This window comes from Apis florea, unplaced genomic scaffold (genome assembly GCF_048593485.1).
Source record: "Apis florea isolate Af1SG1 unplaced genomic scaffold, ASM4859348v1 contig_3496_pilon, whole genome shotgun sequence".
In the NCBI taxonomy this organism is placed as follows: Eukaryota; Metazoa; Arthropoda; class Insecta; order Hymenoptera; family Apidae; genus Apis; species Apis florea.
Genome location: NW_028256773.1, coordinates 7,698,412 through 7,720,103, shown reverse-complemented (window position 1 = coordinate 7,720,103; position 21,692 = coordinate 7,698,412). Strand labels below are relative to the sequence as shown.

The following is a 21,692-nucleotide window of genomic DNA, read 5'->3' as shown; positions in this document are numbered from 1 at the left end:
TATTATACGTTTATTTCTCTTTTGTATTTCGAATATCCTAATCGATAAAATTATTAAAAACGTTCGATGTTTTTATTGAAAACAAAAATAATAATTAAAGATAAAATTCGATAAAATTTCAAAGTTAATTCTAAACACAGGAGATCGATTACAATTTTTCTTTTTTTCTAGAAATTTAGATAAATAAATTATTTTCATTTCCAAAGAGAAAAAACAGTAATTAAAATTACTATTTTAGGATTCATCTACAAAACGAAATATTATTTTTTCTTAAAGAAAAAAATAAAAAAAGCAAACAATTTGTTTTGAACCTACATCGTTGTTCTAGAAAAATAACAAGGAATAAGATACTTGGACTATTTAAGAGAATCTTGATTCTTGTTTGTGCTGTTTCCACGAGTATACTCAAGTAAGCGTTCACAATTGTCCACCAACGCATTTTATTTTCGTTTACGTCAGTGGATGGAAACGGAGTCTCTATTGATACACCATGCAAATTAGAATAATAAAATTTTCCTGAAATAGAATACGTCTTAAAAGGCAGGAATCGAGTTAAAATATATTAAATCATTCCATAAATAATACTTCTAAGAAGTTACTTACTTTTTAAAATTAAATCAAATTTGCACAGCTGCAATTTACTTATTATGGATTATTTACTTATTTGGATGACGTGCAAGCTCGACAAACAAATGACTAATATTTTCGATTATGTACAGTAAAAGCAAGATTAAAAAATTAAATTGATATTCTATAATATTCTCCACCAAATTCTTCTGATTCTAGAGAATCGCTTGCTATTTTCTTTAGTTAAATTTTTTAAATGGCAAAATCTTCGAAAAGAAAAATACATTAATTAATATTATCTTTAAAAATTGAAATTATTAAAAATTATTGAATTATTTCACAGTATTAAGAAAGCACAAGATTGTAGCAGAAGAAAGAATATATGAAAAATTTGTTTAATAATTATTCAATGGATAATTAAAATTTCACTTTACACAAATAAAAACACATTGTTTTATTCGTTAAAAAAAAATCCTCTTAAAAAAGTTTCTAATGTCAAATTCTAAGTTTGAATGAAATGAAAATTATTAATTAATTGCAAGAATTATCTTATAATTCCCAGAAGAGCGACGACATTACACTCTTGTCAAGTATCTGATCATCCATATTTCCAAGGAACAATTCTTCATTTCGACACAACGAGTCAACGATCAATTTCCGAGAATAGAGAATATTCCACCACCACTTTATCGATTCAAGGCTAATTAGGCAGTTTCTTCGTATCAGTGCATTTTCCATGAATATTACAACGCATTCAAATCCAAATATTCTTCTAATTTTTCAGTGGAAATAAACACAATAAAGTTGATTTTTCGAAGAAACATTTGCAATTGAGAAAAAACAGCAAATCCATTAAAAAAGCTTTAAAGAAATAAAAAGCAAAAATAAACTGCTAATAAAATTATTACTTTGTTCGAACAAAAATATTTCATTCCTCACGATTTAATTAATATTCATTGAATCGCGATATCGTTTATATAAATCGTCAAATATCGATGGATCATCTTTCGATAAAATCCATTTAACGAGAACATTTAACGTAGAAAGATATGTATTTTGCCCGATACGTCGGTTAAGCTTCGGTTAAGCTTCGATGCTTAAAAATAGAATAGAATAGATGTTAAGCGAATACGAAGGTCTTGAAAACTGTCCGAAGTTGTTCGATTACAAAGCGTGTACTTGGTGAAAAGATATATCGATATTGATCTTAAGACGCATTCGATATACTTATATACTCCTTCTACCGCCAAACTAACCTAACGAACCACTCGTTACCAATGATTCAACGATCGCGAAAAATGAGGAATAAAAATAAAAATCAATCGGTTAAAAGGAATCGTTCAAAATTTTTTCAAAAATTCAAGATTTTCGTACATTTTGTAATCCGAAGACCAGCGTTGAGGTCGATTAACTGAATCTTCGTTAGGTTAGAACGTTGTTATTACTTTGTGCAAGGTTAATTACGAAATTAATTATTGCATCGCGTTAGGCTCGAATGAAGACCGGCAACCTTGTGGAGAAGGTCTCATCGATATTTTATCGATAGCACAACACCTATACCACGTTGAAATGATCTAAAAATAATCACTCTGAACAGTACGGACAATGTGAAATCTGCGTCTTACGTTCGACGTTCATGGAAATCAACGGTCAACGAGACTTTCCATTTATGATCATTGCATAAAAGTTATACTTTTGATCAAACTTTTTCTTCTCGTTATTGGTAATCACATCTTTGCCATTTGTGATAAAATGAAACGTAGAAATTGTGATATGTATACCTTTGATATCTTAGAAGTCTTGAAATATTTTCTGAATAATACTTTCTTAGCATTTAGATGTTTAAATACAAATTTATCGATTATTCAAATAATATCGATTATTTTCATGATTTTCGTGTGATTTATTAAGTGATCGAATTGAAATTTCGACGAAATTCAAAAGATAAGAAATCTCGAACATTTTCATTATGACAGTTATAATTAACATGTTTAAATAAATGTTAATATTTGGCAAGAAAAAAAAACTAATAAAAATATCGTGAAGATGTACGTATATCGCAGATCGATGTTTCTAAAACTTTATGCAATATTTTTTGTTTTGTAATTACAAAATATCACATTGCAAGCAATGAAGTAGATGCAATCAATTTTAAATATATTTGCGAAGATATATAAAGATTCTTATTAGCTTCTTTCATCCAAAATTATAATATATACAAAATAGTATTAAAATTTTAAATCGTCTTTTTTAAACTTTAATGATTCGAAGTTGGTTAGAGAAATTACAAGTGGAAAAAGTGGAATAAAACATAATTTGTCAGACAGTTGTAATAAATATCAACGATTTTTTTCATAGTCTTGAAATGATGTTCGAATGTATGAAAAAAAAAAAAGGGAACACGCACTGCTTGGAAACATCAAATGATTCGCCTTGCATTGTAAAAATGTCAGTGGATGAGACTAAAGGTTAAAGGTATGTTAAACAAAAGAAAAAGTAATTACACAGTGAATAAATTACGATATGTAATAACAAGATGATAATATTACAAGATAAATCGAAGTGTTCGGATTTATAATTTATTTTTCTTATTTTCCCTATTGTTATCTGCTATATCTTCAATTGCGTTATACATTGTTTCGCTTTACTTGCTTGTAAAATGATTTTTGATTCGATTCACGAATTTTAATATCTTTTATCGAAGTCAATGAACGTTCTAACACAATTAAATATTGATGCAGATAATAATTTTACACGTGTTAGACGTTGGAAGCTGTATTAATATCTGTTAAACTTTAATCTTCTAATTATCTTCATTTAAGGTAAAAATTTAAAAGAATATATTAATCTAAATGCAAAATTAGTAGGCGTACCAATATTTATTATTAGTCTTTCGTGAATTCTCTAATATTTATCTTCATTATGCATGCGCGAAAACAATAACAAATTGTCATGTACACTTATTGACAAAAGAAACAGATTAAAAGTAACACAGGAAAGTAACAGCCCAATAACATTAATATGCAATAAGCATATTTGAAAAAAAAAAGTTTACATATCAAGTAAAGATAAAAAAATATGAAGAAAAATTTGCATATAATTAATAAGTGTATTCAAAATTTAAACTCTAAAATTACATTTCAACGATGCAAAAGAAAAAAATTTTACATTTCAGAGAAATACTTTGGTTTATCAAATACAATGCGAATACATAAATGGCGTGTTTATATTTTCTTCCATCCACTATTGTATTTCTAAATATCACGAGTTACACTATGGCATCTAACAGACTCGAATTATACAAGCGTATGCATACTTGTTGCATCGTGGATCTCGACGGAACGCAAGTAATAACGAGCATCACATCTAGGTTCAATAGTCGGCGCATGATAAATAACAGACAAATAGAGGGAGGTAAACAAACGAGAAGGACGACAGAGGAAATCGAAGTTCAAACAGACGTGAGCAAATTGCACGGCAAATAGAAAGAGTAGCCTCGTGGAACGAAGTAATCTAAAGGGATGAAATCTTGTTTCGAACTGTACACGCATGCATGTAGTAAACATGTGTATATACATATCTATTGTATATTCTCAATCTGTATATCGTCAGCTTAATTTTAATAATTTTCGTCGTTATAATTATTTTCATGAAAATTTTTACGTATCTTACAATTGTGCTTAAGATTTGCATTAATTTTCATATGGTATATATGTGGTACGAAGTAGTACTAAGTACGCATGCAAATAGACAATATATATTTATTATATATTCCTAAATCACAAAGTAGTTTTCGAAATATCATTACAATCATTTTTTACATGAAAATTTTTAATATTAATATTATAAAATATTATATTAATATTAAAAAATTTATATATCTTACAATTTGTATCTAAAATTAATTTATTTTAATCGATAAAATTTCATATAATAAATGATCGTTATCACAATACTTGAATGATTGCAATTTCAAAAATCGAAATTTCTCAAATCTTTGATTCTCTACAAGAAACAATACACTCTGAATTTAAATCCTTAAAATTTTCCATTCAAATCTGCCGAATCCAAAACTTTCCAATCCTAATTTTCTATTACACGTTTATTAAAAAAAAAGAAGAAGAAGAGAAATGCATATAGTAAAATTGAGAAGCACTGTACTACGAAATATACATATATCAGAGAATCAAAGCGAAAGGTTAAAGGTGCGTTCGAGGTTTAGTGTGAATGCACGCGAGCCCACGTGAGGTGGCCAGCGCAGGTGTGATCGTACCTTTAGCGCGAGTGGGTGGCCAGAGGGGGATGGCTTATCGACCAGGATGCTCTAGGCTCCAGAAGCTCAGTATTCGCGGGACCACCACCCCGTCGAAGCGATCTCCTCGTCCAACCGGGATATAAACGAACAGTGCTTGCTTACAACTTCTTGTTCCATCGTTATATCACACCGATGTACCGTTCATCGTGAGAACGAGCCTTCTTCTCACCTGTCACCGGTTCTATCCCCCTCGCGAATCGACGTCTCTTCAACGGAAGCTTTCGTCGAACGCAATAGTCAAAGTAAGTGTTCCGCATCTTTGTTTCCTTTTTTTTTTTTTTGTTTCGTTTCGGCTTATTTTGATGGTGGCTTTTTGAAGGAATAATTGATTTGATCGGGAGTGGTTCAATTATTCTTCGCGAGTAAAAATTAGTTTGAAATTTTCCGGAAATTTGTCGAACGCAGTTGTCAGAGTAAATCTTCCGCAATCTTTTTGTTTTGCTTTTCTCGTCTCGACGTTTGGTTCAAGTTATTTTGATGGTGAAAAAAGTTTCTTGGATAATTGAATTTTGCGATTGATAATTGGGAGTGGTTCGATTATCCTCGAATAGACTTGAGTTTCTTCGTTGAATGCAATCGAGTAAATCTTTCACTTTTTCCGTTCAACATTTGGTTATTTTTGACGGTGACGAGAATTTCTTGGAGGAGTATACAATTGACTTTATAAGATAATTGGCAAGTTTTAATCGAGAGTGATTCAATTATCGAGAATGACGGATATAGTGATGGATATAGTGTAAATACAAACGGCGTCTTGTGACTTCCGCGACATTTTCTCGGAGAATGGTGGGTGGATTGAGATATACGTTGTGTTGTTAATGGAGGATAGTTGAATTAGGTTGGCTCGTTTGTCAATTGTTTTCCTTTTGGCGTAGGTGTCGGGTAAATAACATTGGATAGTAAAGATTGTTGCGCTAGGTCTTGGAAGCGATGTAAGATAATGGTAGACGGGGTTTCTTCGATGTTTGTCACTTTTGCCGCCCATTCTCGCTACAGTCGAATGACCCAGTTGATACTCGAGTCGTGGATACGTGAGATATTGCCCGACGACCTGCGGTGACCCATTTATCGATTCTCCAGATTGAAATGAACTATTTCCACGATTGTTTTCATCGCGTCCATCCTTGCGCGCTTCGCGCATCTTCATTCAATAGTTCCTCCACTTCCTTCTTGCCACGAATCCAATTATTCGCCTTTATTCGTTCAAATTTCACTTAACCAACCAATTTTTTCCATAGAAATAGAATCCACAGAATTCTATCCTTCAGAAAAGAAAATCTTCCTCTACCTGAAAGATTATCATATTACATATTTATAAAGATTATCGTTATCACATATTAATGGATATTCTTTTATACAAGGCACACAATTTTTTACTCCCTTTACATTACATTTCTCTATCCTATCTTTTCCCTCGTCTCCTTTCCTCGAATCGAAAATTAATAAAAAGTCTTCTTTCCACCTGAAAAATTCGAAAGAAATGAAACATTGTCGAATGGACAGCACACTCTCTCTCTCGTATAAGATACAATTTTCTTACCTCTACTCAAACCTATTTCTCTTCCTCTATTTCTCGCGGACAAAATCCTACCTTTCTTTCCCCTTCGTCCCTCCTTTCCTCGAATCGAATGATCGAAAATTAAAGGGGAAAAGTGTTGTTCCATGACAGGAAAAATTCGAGTGGAACATGATCTTTGCATTGTTTCCGGTCGTTGGGGCCAAAGTTCGGCGAAGAGGTCGCCCATTTAAATCACTCACTGCAAATAGATAGGCGAGATGAAGGGGTACACTGACCTCGATTACCGAATCCATCGAGGCGGAATACAGTTGTACAGAGCTGGAACAGAGCCAGGGGCAGAGAGTTGCAACTGCATTTAGCACGGCTGCCAGCCCGTGAGTCAATGTACGAGGAATCCCTTTGCACGCCGCACGTCCTGGGATACGACACGTCCGTAAATCAATGTTGTGCTCACAAGGATCCCGGCCCTTCCACCGATCGATAATTAGGTCTCGGTGAGAATCAAGCCGGTTATTCGATTCCGTTTCCACGGGGCAACTCCACGCCTCGAGCTTTAAGGTAATCGCGTTTCCGCTCCCGCCAAACGCGACCAATCGAGGGGAGAGACGTCTCTAGAAACGAAATAAAAGATTTCAGAAGAGAATCGAGAGTGGAGAGAAAAGAGAGAGAGAGAGAGAGAGAGAGAGAGAGAGAGAGAGAGAGAGAGAGAGAGAGAGAGAGAGAGAGAGAGAGAGAGAGAGAGAGAGAATTGGGTTCATTAATAATGGGAAAAATGGATAGAATGTGTGAAAAATATGGAAGAGAATTTGTGTCGATTTTGGAAGAGAAAAAGAATAATGGGATGATAATTTGATTAATTGGTGCAATTTTCGGAAAGGTATAATGACAATGCGTTTCAGAAAATGGAAATTGTATGTAAAGAAATATAGAGATTGAAGATTAGAGAAGTTCCGTTGATTAGTTACAGAAGATTAGTTTTATTAAATTATAGAATCTAGAAACGAATATACGATTGTGCATCAGAATACTTGTTGAAAATTAAAAATTAGAGGAGATACTTTTAAAAATAGTTGACAAATTATGTATATGATTAATTGTAAAATATAGGAGTAATTTGTTAGTAGCGAATTAGTCAAGAATCATTGATTTATGAGGAAAAAAAAAAATTAGAAAAAAGATTGTCGAGAATATATCTGAATGATTAATTAGGGTTGGTGGAGATGAATAAATTTAGTTGAAATTAGATTTCAGATTCGTTTCTAGAGAGTGAGACCAGGTGGTGGTCGTTGTGGAACGCTTATTTTCACGCAATGCACGGAACACCCCTGTAGATTGGTACCTTCCGCGAAAGGGTGAACCACCTTCGTGTCGTGCCACCTTCGATAAAGTTGATTTGCATGCACCATGCAAAGGCGCGTATTTGCATAAATACTTCCCAAGTTATTTTCTTTTATCGTTAGGACTACACACCTTTCAATTATTCGTTCAATTAAACTGCCTTGATTCTGGCAAAAAATCCGCCAGTCATTCACTTTCTTTTTGTCATTTCGGTTTCAGCTATCTCGATCGTTTCTCCTGGAAATTGTAATCAAAATTGAATCATATTTTTTCGAATGAATTTCGATCAACATTTTTTGTGATGTAAAATGTGAAAAAAATATGCAATTGATACACTTAAATACTAATAGAATAATTTTGGTTAATTTATTATGAAACAAGTATAAACGTGAAACTTTCTTTGAATATTTAACTTTATAATTTTTTAGATTAGATTCATATGTTACGTGTTAAGTATCTGACAGAATTTGTATATATTTTATATTGTATTTTCTAGAAATCCGAATTGAATCGCATGGCGCGGACGTGCAAAGGCCGTTTATCGCGGTCAACAATCTGTTTACTAATTTTTACTCGAAACTCGTCGTGGCGTGTCCCGTTAATCCAATTTCACGAATCGATTATTTTGTCATGCATGAAATAGATTATCGATCGTCCTCCAATTATTTACATTTTATGGCCAGGGACTGGATCTTGTGAATATATATCAAATATAAAATATAAAGTATATATATATCTCCATCTGGACACGAATCTTTTCTCTATTTCTGTTTTTCTTTAAACACTTTAAAATATTATTACATAAATCTAGAAAAATTAGTTAAATTAGGTTAGGTTAGATTAGATTGACAACTCGATATACTTGAAACATTTATGCTATCCATTAAAAATATTTATTTCATATATATTGTATTTCAATATTATATTTCAAAAATAATTTTTCTTTCAAAATTGTATGTTAATATACTAATAACAAATAAAACAAGACAAATATAAAAATCATGTCTAATCATTTTTTAACGGCTCAGAATCAGGTTAAGGCTAAATAAAAAATATTCTTTGTATTTTGATTAATATCTCTTCTATTTTTTAACAAATTATCTAGATCAATTCATCTAGAAAATAAATAATAAACCTAGAAAAATATTTTTTAAAAATCTTAATGCAAAAAAAAATTAAAAGAATACCTTCGAATTATTCAAAAATTTTCAATACATCACTAAATTCTTTTAAAAAAATCATTCACCTCGAATCAAAATTTAATATCAACGAGAAAAGTCATTCTCTTTTGACCATCACGTTTCTCTCAAACGAATCGAAAAAATTGGAACGAGCCACAGCAGGAAACAGACGAGTCCACTCGCATAACGCGCCCATATTAATCTCTATGTGTGTTCCTTTCTCCTTTTTTCCTACTCTTCTTTCGTCGAAAAAAAAGAAAATACCCGCAAGCTTTTGGCAAAAATCCAAGACAGAGTGGAGTACTGGTTGCACATTCGGCACGTCTATAGCCGTTCCACTCTTCTGGCCGGTGCACATGCAGCCGCAGCCATGACACCGGGAATCAGGCCACTGTCCCACTTTACGCCTTTCCGACCGATAAAGGTTACCCGTTCGTTCTTCGTGCACATAATACCGACTCGGTTGCGAAACTCGTACGATTCCTGGCTGGAAACGAAAGAGGTTGAAGATCTTGCGAAGAAAAGAACCGAATCGTGTATAAATCGGGGTGACTGAGTGAAATAAACTTGACCAATCGGTATCCTTGGAATTTCATTTAGCGACACATAGCCTATGGGAAAAACTGACAAGAATTGAATAGAATGATCCTGAAGAGGGCAGCTTTGAAAGTTGCGATAATCAAAGTTCTTTAAACTTTCAAATTTATTTCAGTTTTTTTTTAATCGTAATATTTTTATTTGTAGTTTTTTTCTTTTTATTGTGATTATAGATACAGTTATCGAGAGAAAGAATAGGGTTAACTTGATAATTGGAAGATATCGAAAAATAATTTGGAAGTTACTTCGAAGGAAGATTTTACTTGAAACTTAACCTAATCATGCTAATTCGATTAATTATTAACTAAATGAGAAATATATTTCTTTCCGATGAAATAGATCATAAATAAATAAAAGTATATTTGTATAATATATAAGTATTACATATATTAAGTAATATAATATAATATATTTAGTAATAAAATATATAAATAAATTTTATTCTGAGATAAAATAAAGATTTAATTATATAAGTTAGCTAACACAGTGAAAATTTGTCTCAATTCAAATGAAGATGGAACGATAAGATAAAATAAATTTGAAGAATGAATATTTTCAAGTAGAAGTTGCAATAATAATCTTTTCGCCAAAACGAAAACGTAAACACAGGAAAATCTTAAAATATTTAGTTTTCTGTTTGATTTCTTCAAGTCTGTCCAAGTTTTGCTTGGAAATCATGCGTGTGGTTGAATATCCTAGGTATGCAACGCATGGTAACAACCCATATTGGATCGCGTGTCGTTCATCTCTCGTCCTTCGTGAATGTAACCGTGAACACGCGAGTTCGTGTTTATCATTAACACATGTGCAAAATTATTCTTTTATAAAATTAACAGTAAAATACGACAAATGCTGCCTTCCTATAACGTAAATAAAAAAACATTTTCAAAAATTTAATTTTTTCAGTGCATTATGGCTTTCAAAAAAATTTTAATGTTTCTTGATTAAAAATTATTATGAAATTAAATAAATCAAATAATCAGTTACATTATAAAGTTTTAATATAAAAAATTTTTTAATATAAAGTTTTTTAATAATAAAGCCAAAACACTATTATTGAAAATTCATAATATCAAATTATCAATTTCTTTTACTTAAGAAATTTAAGCAAAGAATATCAAAAGCTACTTAATGTACGAAATAATTTTCCTAAAAATCAAAACAAATCTGTATCTCTAAATCATGTCAGCTTTTAAGTTTACTTTCTCGTGAAAAATACTAAAACTTTAACCTAAAAAAAAATAAAAAAAAGAAAAATATTTCGGTATTTTGAAATCGGTATTGCACAAAAAGCTTTTAAAAACTGGCGAGAGAAACACGATCAAACGAATCCCTTCAATGATGACCTTAAAAACACATCCCGACCGAGATATCGATTCAGTGCTACGAAACTGGATCATTTAAATCATCGACGAAGACGAGGCGACTTGTTGTCGGTGTTCTAGACGTGGAAACGTCTCTGTTGGCCTGTTACTAATTTCAACACGACCGGTTGATTTCAAGAGGATATCGAGAAGGACACGAAAAAGGGGTCTGTGATAGTTTTCTAGCCGTGCAGCTGCACCCGGTGCAAGCTCTGCTGTTCGATAACCGAGGTGCAACGGCCGTCGGCCCCAAGAACGTATCTAGGCCACCGGCACCAGCATTTCCACCACCACCAACCACCACTGCTAGCACCATCGATATCATTGCTAGTTCCACAATCATCGCAAGCTATCGTGTATTAAAATGCTGCGATATCGTTGTATTGTTATACGTATGAACTATTTGGAAATCAAACTTGGATCAATTCCAATTTTATGAAAAATATTATTTTATTAGCTGGTTAGTGTTTGATTTCTTCAAGAAACAAATGATTGATGATTATATTGATTCGCGATGATTGATTAAATTGTTTTAAAGGTATGATATTCTATTGTATGAAGTCAATTGATTAATTGTACTTTTTAAAAATTGATGTTTAATTTTTCAAGAGCAAAATAATTAAGTTTGGCTTCTATACAATTCATATATTAGATTATTTTTCTTTTAAATTTTTATGATATTTAAATAGCTTTTATAGAATTTTAATAAATAATGCTTTATTAAGATTCATCATTTATTCTGTTTGATGTGTAATTATAAGATTAGTTTACATATAATCTAATCAGTGTGTACCTTATTAATTTTCAAATATTATTAATTGGTAAATTTTGCTAAAGAGTATTAATCAAAGAAGCACACATGTTCCTGGAAAAGTAAATATCCTATCCTATCAATGGGAAGTAAATCAGATTATATATTTTTTAAATTATGATCATCAAATAATAATGTAGATTGATTCATCTAAAAATTTATTAAATAATTTAGAATTATTAGTAAACTTTTTTTTATACAAAAAAGTTAAGAATAACTTTTGTTTTTTTCTAAATTGTTTAATTTTTTTCAAGAGTTAATATTTTTTTAAAAAAATAAAGAATTATATGTCATGTTGTAAATTTAAAATAATTACTATCAGAAATTGATTATATTGATTATATTGCATTAATCAATGTAAAAGGTCACTACTATTTTTTTTATCAAACGTATGCACTTTGATAAATATTGCGAAGCCAAAGTTACGTATGTTTTATGAAATTATCCTTGCATGAATTATTTTTGTAACAGCAATGACCCTATCCAAAATTATTATCAGAAGTTCACATCGTCCTTTAAACGTAACAAAAAATTTTTTCTCTACATTTTGATTTCTTTTATTTTTCCAGAAAAAAATCCTAACACGAGAGGAATTATAAATAATTATCAAGTCCTTCTTAAATTCTTATTAAATAAACCATGAAAACAAATCCAATTTCACCGTCAATCAACGTTATTTTCACGATAAAAAGCAGGCGTAAACTTTCATAGAAAGACTTCGAAAGCCATGTCAAGGACGCGATCATTAGTCGCACTTAGAGACACAAGTTTCCATTTAACATCAACGTTCTCAAACACCATCGTCGCATCGATCGTGACGAAAAATAGTAAAAAGAATAATCGGAATAATATTCTTCTTCAGATGAAGAAAATAAAATTTACTATATATGTGAAAGGATATAACGATTGCCACGTGTTGAGCAATAAGCTCTTTGCCATGGAAATGCGACACGCTCGACTCCTCTTTGTAAACGTGATAGAAAAAAGGGATGCTCGCGGGTTGATCGAGAAAATTAAAGCCAAGGACAGGCTGCAACCTATCTTTGAGATCGTAGAAGAGGGTCGCGTTATTGCTGTTTTATCCTCTTTGCCGTGATTACTCAACAACGGTTTCCCTTGTTTTTCCCGGATAAGTTGCTGGACGTTGCGAGTGCAATAAAGTTGGAGGAAAGTTGTGCGAGGACGACTCGAGGTGATAAGTCGAGGAACGAGAGACAGCTGTTGAAATCAATATATAATTTTATGCGAGGTGGTTTGTGCTAATGTGAGATGAGTGAAAAATATTCGGTAACGACAATGACATATTTTCAGGTAGCAAGAACAGGAACGTATCTTTAAAATTAAAATTTATAATTTAGATTATATTAAATATAAAGTTTTGTTCAAGGTGTTCCGAGCGTTTTGGAGCGAGGATATTTTTTATTAATGAGATTAAAGTAAATTAAATAAACTTTGAATATAAGCGAATTATGTTATTAAGATGAATGCATAAGATAAACAACTTTTCTTAATGTAATGTAAGAAGGAAAAATATTTGGTGATTTCAAAAGGGATATTATTAAGAATTGGCATCCACATTCCACACGAAAAGAAATTGAAATTGCAAAAGTTCGCTGATTGAAGGGATATCATGTGCATCGCGGAAAATTATTCATTATTGATCGATTGGCTTTTCTATAGTTTCTACCTTTTCTCTTCTCTTCTCTACCCTTCTAGACTGTTGTTCTAAAGGAAAATCGATATCCGGTTTATTGGAAGTTTAATTAAATATCGAGTCGAACGACGAGAATAACGAATTCGTTGTGTATGTTTTTTTTTTAAAGATGATCACGGCGTTGCCAGTACCCTCGGTGAAGGTCTTCCACAAAACCTATTACCAGGAGAAAGGATCCAGGATAGGGAACAGTCAACCTGGAAGCCCTTTGGCCGAGAGTGAAGCAGTGCTGGCGTTAGTTGATAAGGAACCCCCGGAATATTACTTCTGCGGCAAGGTAAGATATACTCCATCGATGAACGATGAATTTTAAAAACTTTTAAAAATAATATGATAATATTTGTCAAGGATCTAGATAATAGATAGTTTCAACTAAGTAAGAGGTTAATCTGATGTTTATTATACAACGATATATTTAATCGATATAGTTCAGGTTCTCTATTTGTTATTCAAATTTATTAAGAAAGTAGTGGATATCGTTGAAATCAATTTTTAATTCTATATGATATTTCAATCGATTGCCGAGATATAAATTTCATGACTCAAAGTTTCCATAACGTTTAAATATAACATAGCACAATGATTACGAATCGATCCCATGATTCAATGATTTACATTTCTTCCTGAAAATGCGCGTTATATTTTTCCAAGAATTTATTTGTCAGTTTGGAATGGATCAGTGATGAAATACAAGGGAGAGGTTCTAGTAAGCAATAAAGATAAAAATAGTGAACGATCAAAAATTATCTTTTCTTTAAATGTCGACGATATGTCGACAATCAAAAGTTATATCGGAATAAATGAAAGAGCGTTTCGAAGAGCAAGATTTCATGCTTTTAATGTTTTGTTGATTCGTTGACCAAAAATCATTATCTTTGGAATTATAACGATTCAAAGTTTTTCTAATTTTAATTACAATTTAATCAATTTTAATGTAAATTTTCAAATAGATATATTTATTTTCGAAAGAATATTACTTACAAATCTTATTAACAATATATTGGAGTTAATATTAAGTTAATTAAAAACTTATTTGATCGAAACGAAATGGATTTTCAACTCGATTCGTGTTTAATTATGTTGATCAATGTATTTATATAAAATGTGTATTTTTAAATTCCATAATTTTTAAATATCTATATAAACGAATCTTATATATTATAAATTTTATAATTTTTATTTGTAAAATATGCAAAAAAAAATATATTATGTGTAAAATATGAAAAGTATGCAATTTGCATGAAAATCTAATCATTAAAAAAATAATAGAAATTTATTAGAAATGCGATCTCTGAGTGGGAGTCCTTATTTATATAATTTATTCATACAAAATTCTTAATTATCTCGAAGAATATGAGGCAAAAAAAAAAAAAAAACGAGCGATTCATCTCGCAGTGAAGTGAACTGAGAAAGCGTTGAAAGGACACTTGGATAGAGAAATGAAACATTGGGTCAGCATTGTACGGCCTAACCTATAAGTGATCGTTTCTTGAACACGTTCGACCACGCGTCGAGAGCCCTCCAATCGAAAACTTTTCTTCTCTTTTCTATAGCGAAGTGCAAGAGTCTTGGGAAAAAAAAAAGAACTAATTCGACAAAAAAGTGACTGAATAAAATCGATCGCCGCAATAGCAATTCAAAAGGTCAGATCTTGGCTGTAATTTCTGTAATATATTCCGATATCATTAGTCAATGTAGAATAAGGTTAGATTTTTTAACCGTTTTCACGGATGTAATGATTTAAATGCAAATAATAGTTAATAACATATCGATATGTCAGTAACATACGAATGAAACACATTCATTGTTCACGCAAAGTAAACTTAAGTGTATTTCATTTGCTTATAGTTATGCATCGTTTTTCTCACTATCATTCACAAAATTAGTATGATTTATTTTAAAACTACTGCTATTATTATTACATTATTAATATTATTATCGTTATTATTAATTTTGTTGTACTTTATATGTTTTTTAACTTGTAATATACTACCTACGCGTATCATATTTTTTTTTAATAATCAGAGAGAAATTGTGTGCACACTTTTTTTCTCGCGTGCTTTTTATAAACAGAATTTCGAAAGTACACAAACTCGGCCGGAATACAGAATGGACGTGATCCGCATAAGGAACTCGCAAGCATGCGTAGGCGAAGGAAGAAAGGTTGGCGAGTTTATGATCAATCGTTTATGAATTTCAAATTATCTCTGCTTCGAGATCTCAAAGGCAAATTAGCCGCGAAACTTTCGATCGTTCCGGGTATTTCGGATTATAAAAATTTTGATTGCTCGTAGGTCGAGAGAAGGAGGATCATCGATTAAAAAAGGAATCTCGGATGAAAGAAAAATTTTTTATCGAAAAATTAGAAAGAAAAAGGGAAGAAGAGGAAAGATTGGGAGAATTTTTTGTGGAAACGCCATTATTGAGTATATTTTGCGAGATGTTATTTTAGAAATTCCAGTCAAATCATTGAATTCTAATGCGTTATTTTATATATAAATACACGATCGTAAATACGATTTGTTATTTTAGAAAAATGTAATTATAAAAATTCAAGGAAAATATTTGAATTATATTACTTTGCATAAATTGCTTTTTTTCTTTTTTGTGATTTATTATTTTAAATATTCACTTATAATCAAATATAATATATATCAATTATATTGATAAAAAGTATAGTAAATCTAAATGGAGAATAATTAATTATAGAAAAATAGAAGATTCAAAAGAGGATACAGAATGTGGAATAGGAATGTAAATACATTTGAGAAAATTTAAAATTCTTTCACATTTGAATCACTGTCGGAAGTTATTTTTATTAATGAATATTGACATTGATAATGAAAATTATCTCGATAATGTGCCTTCTAAAATGATTCTCAATAGCAACTTTCGATACTTTTACTCTAAAATATATTCATACTCTTAATACACAAAAGATCAAATAATTCAACGGTTCTAATGTATTTAAAAAAACCAATTTTCTTTATCTCTATTTCTCATCTTTAATTCTCTAAACTGTGCCAATGAAAATTAACTCTCTCGTGAAAATAAGTCTGAATAAAATGAAAATAAGTGAATTTTACTTTAAAACGTATCCGTATCCTTGGTTATATGCAATGTTGAATAATTTGAAAAATCCAATTTTCTCCATTTCTAAAAAACATTTCGATTAAAATTTCTTTGAATCCATTGTAACCATTCATCAATTTTCTAAATTGTGCCAATAAGAATTAACTCTTTCACGAAAATAAGTCTCGTAAGTTTCACTTTAGAACGTATTCCTAATAAAATTAAATAGAAGATCGAATAATCTACTTGCCATTTCAAAATTCCATTTTTTCCATTTTTAAAAAAACTTTTCGATTGGAATTTCTTTGAATCCATTGAAAACCCGTCAATTTTCTAAACTGTGCTAATGAAAATTAACTCTCTCATAAAAAAAAATACTTGGAATTTCTACGGAATTTCCATTGAAAATTCTCCAATACCCTCTGAACTCTTTTTTGATCTTGCGTCCACTATTGCGTGCACAGATCGCGAATCGATGAGAAATCGTTACTCTCCACCGAATCCATCGGCCGCGCAAAAGTTTCGAAATTAGCTGCGAATTAGCTCCTCCGTTTAATTGTCCATTGGAAAACATGGACGAACCGTGGCAAATTACCGGGATTATTTCAACCTGTGTGTTGGTGAGAGTGACGTCATTGGAAACTCGTGGGCGTTGTATGAACACGATAAAAGACGCGTACATACTCCTGTTTGGATTATTTATTTTCGCCTCTTCCCGCCTCTCACTCTTCGCATCAACTCCATTTTTTCTATCATCCTTCCCTCCTTTCTCTCCCCAAGAATCGACACTAAATTTAGTCCCTTTTTTTTTTTTTCTTCTTCCCTTTCTTCTTTACACACTGGAATAAAATTCTTCGTCGTTGATCAACAAATCTTATATAGGAGATAATAATAGAGAGATTATGTTCATTTAGATCGATCCGACTCGTGTTTTCTACTCGTGTAAATTTTAATTGTGCGATCGTGAAATTTAATATATCGTCGCGATAAAAGTTCAATCTTTCTTCGATTCTGAAAATTATTCTTTTTCTCGTTAAATCTCATTGATAAAAAATATATCGATTCATTCGTTTTTGAAGGAATATAGAGATCTGTGTAAATTTTAAAAATGATGTAATCTTTTTTTTTTTTTTTTCGATAAATGTTTCGTCCAAAAATCTTAAAGTTTCTCATCGTTTTCTGAAGGAGATGTAGAGATTTCGAGTATCAGTATCTTTTTAGAAGAATCGATTCGAGGTTAAGAATTTCTATATTCGTTTGTTTCTCGTGTTTCTTTGATTTTTTGAGGAAGACATTTTCAATCTTACAATGAATTAGATCCTGATGATATTTTGATATTTTATGATATATTTTATCCGATATTTTTTTTTAAATGATTAACCTCAAAAAAATGATTTTTAATACTGAGAGAAAAATAAATGATTTAATTGGCCGATTTTAGAGTATTTTTTTCAAGAGATTGTTCTGCAAAAAATTAATTTAAAGATTAAAAGTTATCAGCGGATCAAACGTTGAAAAAGTGAAGGGGAAAAAAATCTTCCTATCTTTAGGAAGATTTATAATAATACGCACACGGATTCGAGGAGGGTGTGTACGAGTTTTATTTGCCGTACAAATAGGAACGTCAAATAGAAGTTTCCACTGTTTCACGCGATAACGATAATCGTGTGGAAGCTAAATTTAAATTTCTGCCGGCTAACTGAAAACGGTGCGATTCGAGGAATTAATTAAAATCATCAAGGTTCAGCCTTGAAACTAACCGATATTCGTTCGAATCTACGTGTACACGTGATACATGGGGAGGGGAGGGGGGGGGGGAAAGATAGATAGGAATTTTCGACGTATCCTTTTCCTCCTTGAAAATTCACTCGCCTTGAAAATTCAAAAGCAATCCCGGGGAATCCTTGAACGAATAGAAAAGAAGTTTGAACAACCTAACAAAGACTTTTATGGAAATTTTTTTTTTTTTCTTTTAACAAACTTGCCTCGCTTCACTTGCCGATTGAAAATTATTGCTTGTTAAAATTTTCTTCAAAGGCGAAATAAAGTGGGAAAGTTTTTAATAAAAATAACGGGTATCAGTATCTTTTTAAAGGAGAGAAATAAGCGATTGGCACTGTATATTAAAGAAAATTGCGGTAAATATTTTTCATGCGCATCGTCTTTATTACGCAATCAAGATTAAAAGGTTAAAGTGACTATATAACAAAGGGCTCAAAGCACTTTTTGTCTCTTATTCTCTTGGTCTTGCTCGTCATTATTGCATGCATTCACCCTTAATGTTCCGTGCCCTTTTATTCATTATGATTTTCATACAGATAAAAATCGATACGAAATAACGTTATTTCGTAGTAATTTAATTAGCAACAATTCTTTTCATAAAAGAAAACATCTCGTTTGCAAAGCTCTTGTACAAAGCAACTTCACAAGTTGCAAGAATATTTCAAGAATCGCATTTAATTAAGCCGGTGTTCAATCTGCAACAACGTAGTAAGAAACAATGTTTGCTTTTGTTAGCTCCGCGCATAAAGGGGATGCTTCTCGCGAAGGAGAAATTTCGAAAAAGTCGAAATTCCATTTAATATAATAAATTATATTTAATAATTTAATAAATTAATAGAAGAAACGAAGAAATCAAACGTCATCGTATTTCTTCAAACCGTTTGTTTTTCATTAATTATGCTACTCTTGAAATAACTTATACCTTTTTCTTAATTTAATAAACTTAAGTCATTATCATTGTACAACGACAGCTATAAACGGATTAAAGAGTAAAACCGACTACACTATTGATCAAGACTTTTTCTTATTATGTACATTCCTTAATTTAATAAACTAATACAAGAAACAAAAAGTGAAAGAAATCAGACATCTACATTTCTTTATTTCTTTAGTTCATTAATTATTCTACTGTTAAAATGACTACACCATTGGCCAAGATTTTTCCTACATTTTCTCCGCATTTAATATATTCCTTAATTTAATGAATTAAATTACTTCCAACTACGTTTCATTAATTATTTCACTCTTGAAATGACAGCAATAAACAGATTAAAGAGTAAAACGAGTCTATACTTTATAGACCAATACTTTTTATATATTTTCTCGCATTTAATATATTCCTTAATTTAATAAACTAAACTTCCAACTACGTTTCATTAATTGTACTCTTAAAATGACAGCAATAAAGACGATAAAAACAAGTGTATTGTATTGATCAAGATTTTTTTTTCCACGTTTTCTTCAAAGGTCAATTCGTTGCACGTGGTGGTCGGTTCATTGCTGCTGGGCGCAGTGGTGTTGGTTGTAGGCTTGGTGCAACTCGCGCCCGGGGCAGAAGCTGCACAAAACTCGACCGCTCTCATCGTCGTTGGATGTAGTTTGCTCGTGGTCGGTGTTTTCCTCGCGCCCCTCAGAGCGCTGTGCATCAAGAGACAGAAGGCTGCGCAGAAGGATGGGACGCATCAAAGAAGCGTCACCAGTATAGACATGCTGTTGGCTCAACACAGGTGAGAGGGCAGACGCCAACCGTTTATCGCTTCGTAAAATTGAAAACCATCGAGCAACGCGTGTTTCTCTCGTTTGTTTCCCCTTCAGATTTCGAAATCGCGCAACGATCAATACTCTTGCACGTTCGATCCATTAACATTTGATTGGATTACAAATATACGTATATTTTTTGCTTGACTATTTTGATCATTATTTATCGAGAATGAAAATATCTTCATTAATATTGTATTTTTTTATTGAGATACATATATCTATTTATTCTCGTAATCTTAATTACCAATCATTTACGTGCAAAACAGATATATTAGACGCTACAGTAGTATTCAATTTTCTGATCTAATTTCTTTATTTTGCTATAAGAACGTACAAAACGACATATAGTATATATACATGTATATGCTATATCCAATTGTGCGTTGTTCGTAAAGTTATTTGTAACACAACGACCACACGAGTAAGATGGTCGACACGTTGGCCTTATGGAATTTTGATTATTTTTGTTTTTAAGCGAGCTACCGTTTCGCGTTAAATAATCGCGTTCAAGTAAAAATCGATATTCCACTCATTATTCAATAATTAACAAAATGATCGTGAATAATTAATCCATAATTCAAATTCGAACAGTTCGAAACGGTAATTAAATATATAGAATAGTAATTTTCTTCTATATAGATGTAGAAAATTTTATTGATTATTTATACGATCATAAAATATATATATATAGAAATATATGTATAGAAAATAATTCCTTTCAGAAAATTCTCTTTTTCTTTCACGAACAGAGATTTCACGGTCCTGACGCCGGACGAGTTGGAAGACCTTGTAGGCCGGCCGACCTCCGCTCTCGAGAACAAAATCCGCAAACAGGGCCAGAATACCTAGGTATTGCCGGCCTCGAAGAAGGCCCATCCATCCTCGCCATCGTGCTCGAACACACCATCGTCATCGACGTCGCCAGGAACTAGCTCATCCATTCTCTACACTCATCGTTACGACTCTCGTGAACACAGTCTGGTTTAAGCAAGAAAAGAAAGGAGGGAAAATAAAGAAAAAGAAAAAAAAATAGAAAATGGAAGATAAATACAAGAAAAAAACAAACAGACTGGCGTATCGTGTCAGTTCGTTCGACTTTTTAGACAGAAAATTCAATTCTTGATGCACGTCGAACGAGTGCAACACCCGTTTCCTTCTACGAAGGTGCGTACACGCTTGCCTTTATCTTGGTGCAAGGCGAAAGTTGAGAAAGGGAGATATAAAAAAAAAAAAAAAAAAAAAATATCCTTGAAATTTTAGAAATTTCACGGGCGCAAAAACGAGACATTGTATGAGTTTTGTTTTTTTAGTTGATAAGCACTCGCGATAGGAAATCGCCTAAAATAAAAAAAAAAACGCCAAGTTCTTTCCGGATTGTCGTTGCTTCGCGGACTCGGGGTCCAATTTTTCCGAATATATTGCACAAAAGATGGATGGATCTTGGAAATGGGATCGAAGAAAACTCGACGACAGGAAGATGCCAATTGTTGATCAAGTTCGAGTCTTGATCCATTCAAGAGGAGAAATCAATAGAAGACGATGAGAAAAAGAAAAAAATGAAGCAAAAGGGACCTAATTATGCGGCTGCCTTCCTTTCATCGTCGATTTTTTAAAAGTCTCTCGATTTTCACCACTTAGGATCTTTTCTTCTCGAGCACGTGCGGATGTTTC

General features: G+C 31.8%; 1 protein-coding gene and 4 long non-coding RNA genes across 7 annotated transcripts; 2 read left to right on the top strand and 3 right to left on the bottom strand.

The window, feature by feature from the left end:
* Positions 1-5: 5 nt before the first annotated feature.
* LOC147656860 (uncharacterized) lies at positions 6-1,708 on the bottom strand. 2 transcript variants are annotated; one of them, XR_015293838.1, is made up of 3 exons: positions 604-833; positions 316-516; positions 136-245 (listed from the first exon to the last, which is right to left on the bottom strand). It is a non-coding gene; the product is annotated as an uncharacterized LOC147656860 (long non-coding RNA). The 2 variants fall into 2 exon arrangements; XR_015293837.1 differs by having other exon boundaries at positions 6-516; positions 604-1,708.
* A 750-nt stretch (positions 1,709-2,458) lies between these two features.
* On the top strand, positions 2,459-4,522 carry LOC105737255 (uncharacterized). Of its 2 annotated transcripts, none has more exons than XR_015293832.1 (2): positions 2,459-3,042; positions 3,743-4,522. It is a non-coding gene; the product is annotated as an uncharacterized LOC105737255 (long non-coding RNA). The 2 variants fall into 2 exon arrangements; XR_015293833.1 differs by having other exon boundaries at positions 2,976-3,389.
* A 386-nt stretch (positions 4,523-4,908) lies between these two features.
* Positions 4,909-21,090, top strand: LOC100871521 (uncharacterized). The gene is made up of 4 exons (XM_003690476.4): positions 4,909-5,124; positions 13,516-13,683; positions 19,728-19,987; positions 20,771-21,090. The coding sequence occupies exons 2-4, from the start codon at positions 13,516-13,518 to the stop codon at positions 20,868-20,870; spliced, it is 528 nt and encodes a 175-aa protein (XP_003690524.1). The 5' UTR covers positions 4,909-5,124; the 3' UTR covers positions 20,871-21,090.
* Positions 6,068-6,853, bottom strand: LOC105736970 (uncharacterized). Its single transcript, XR_015293836.1, has 2 exons — positions 6,423-6,853; positions 6,068-6,344 (listed from the first exon to the last, which is right to left on the bottom strand). It is a non-coding gene; the product is annotated as an uncharacterized LOC105736970 (long non-coding RNA).
* Positions 6,880-9,104, bottom strand: LOC147656859 (uncharacterized). Its single transcript, XR_015293835.1, has 3 exons — positions 8,986-9,104; positions 7,872-7,976; positions 6,880-7,012 (listed from the first exon to the last, which is right to left on the bottom strand). It is a non-coding gene; the product is annotated as an uncharacterized LOC147656859 (long non-coding RNA).
* Positions 21,091-21,692: the final 602 nt, after the last annotated feature.

Bases quoted from the DNA above. Each gene is read 5' to 3' on its own strand.
- LOC100871521 (XM_003690476.4), top strand. From the start codon at position 13,516: ATGATCACGGCGTTGCCAGTACCCTCGGTGAAGGTCTTCCACAAAACC. The intron at 13,684-19,727 runs GTAAGATATACT...TTTTCTTCAAAG, and splicing joins AATATTACTTCTGCGGCAAG to GTCAATTCGTTGCACGTGGT. The intron at 19,988-20,770 runs GTGAGAGGGCAG...TTTCACGAACAG, and splicing joins ATGCTGTTGGCTCAACACAG to AGATTTCACGGTCCTGACGC.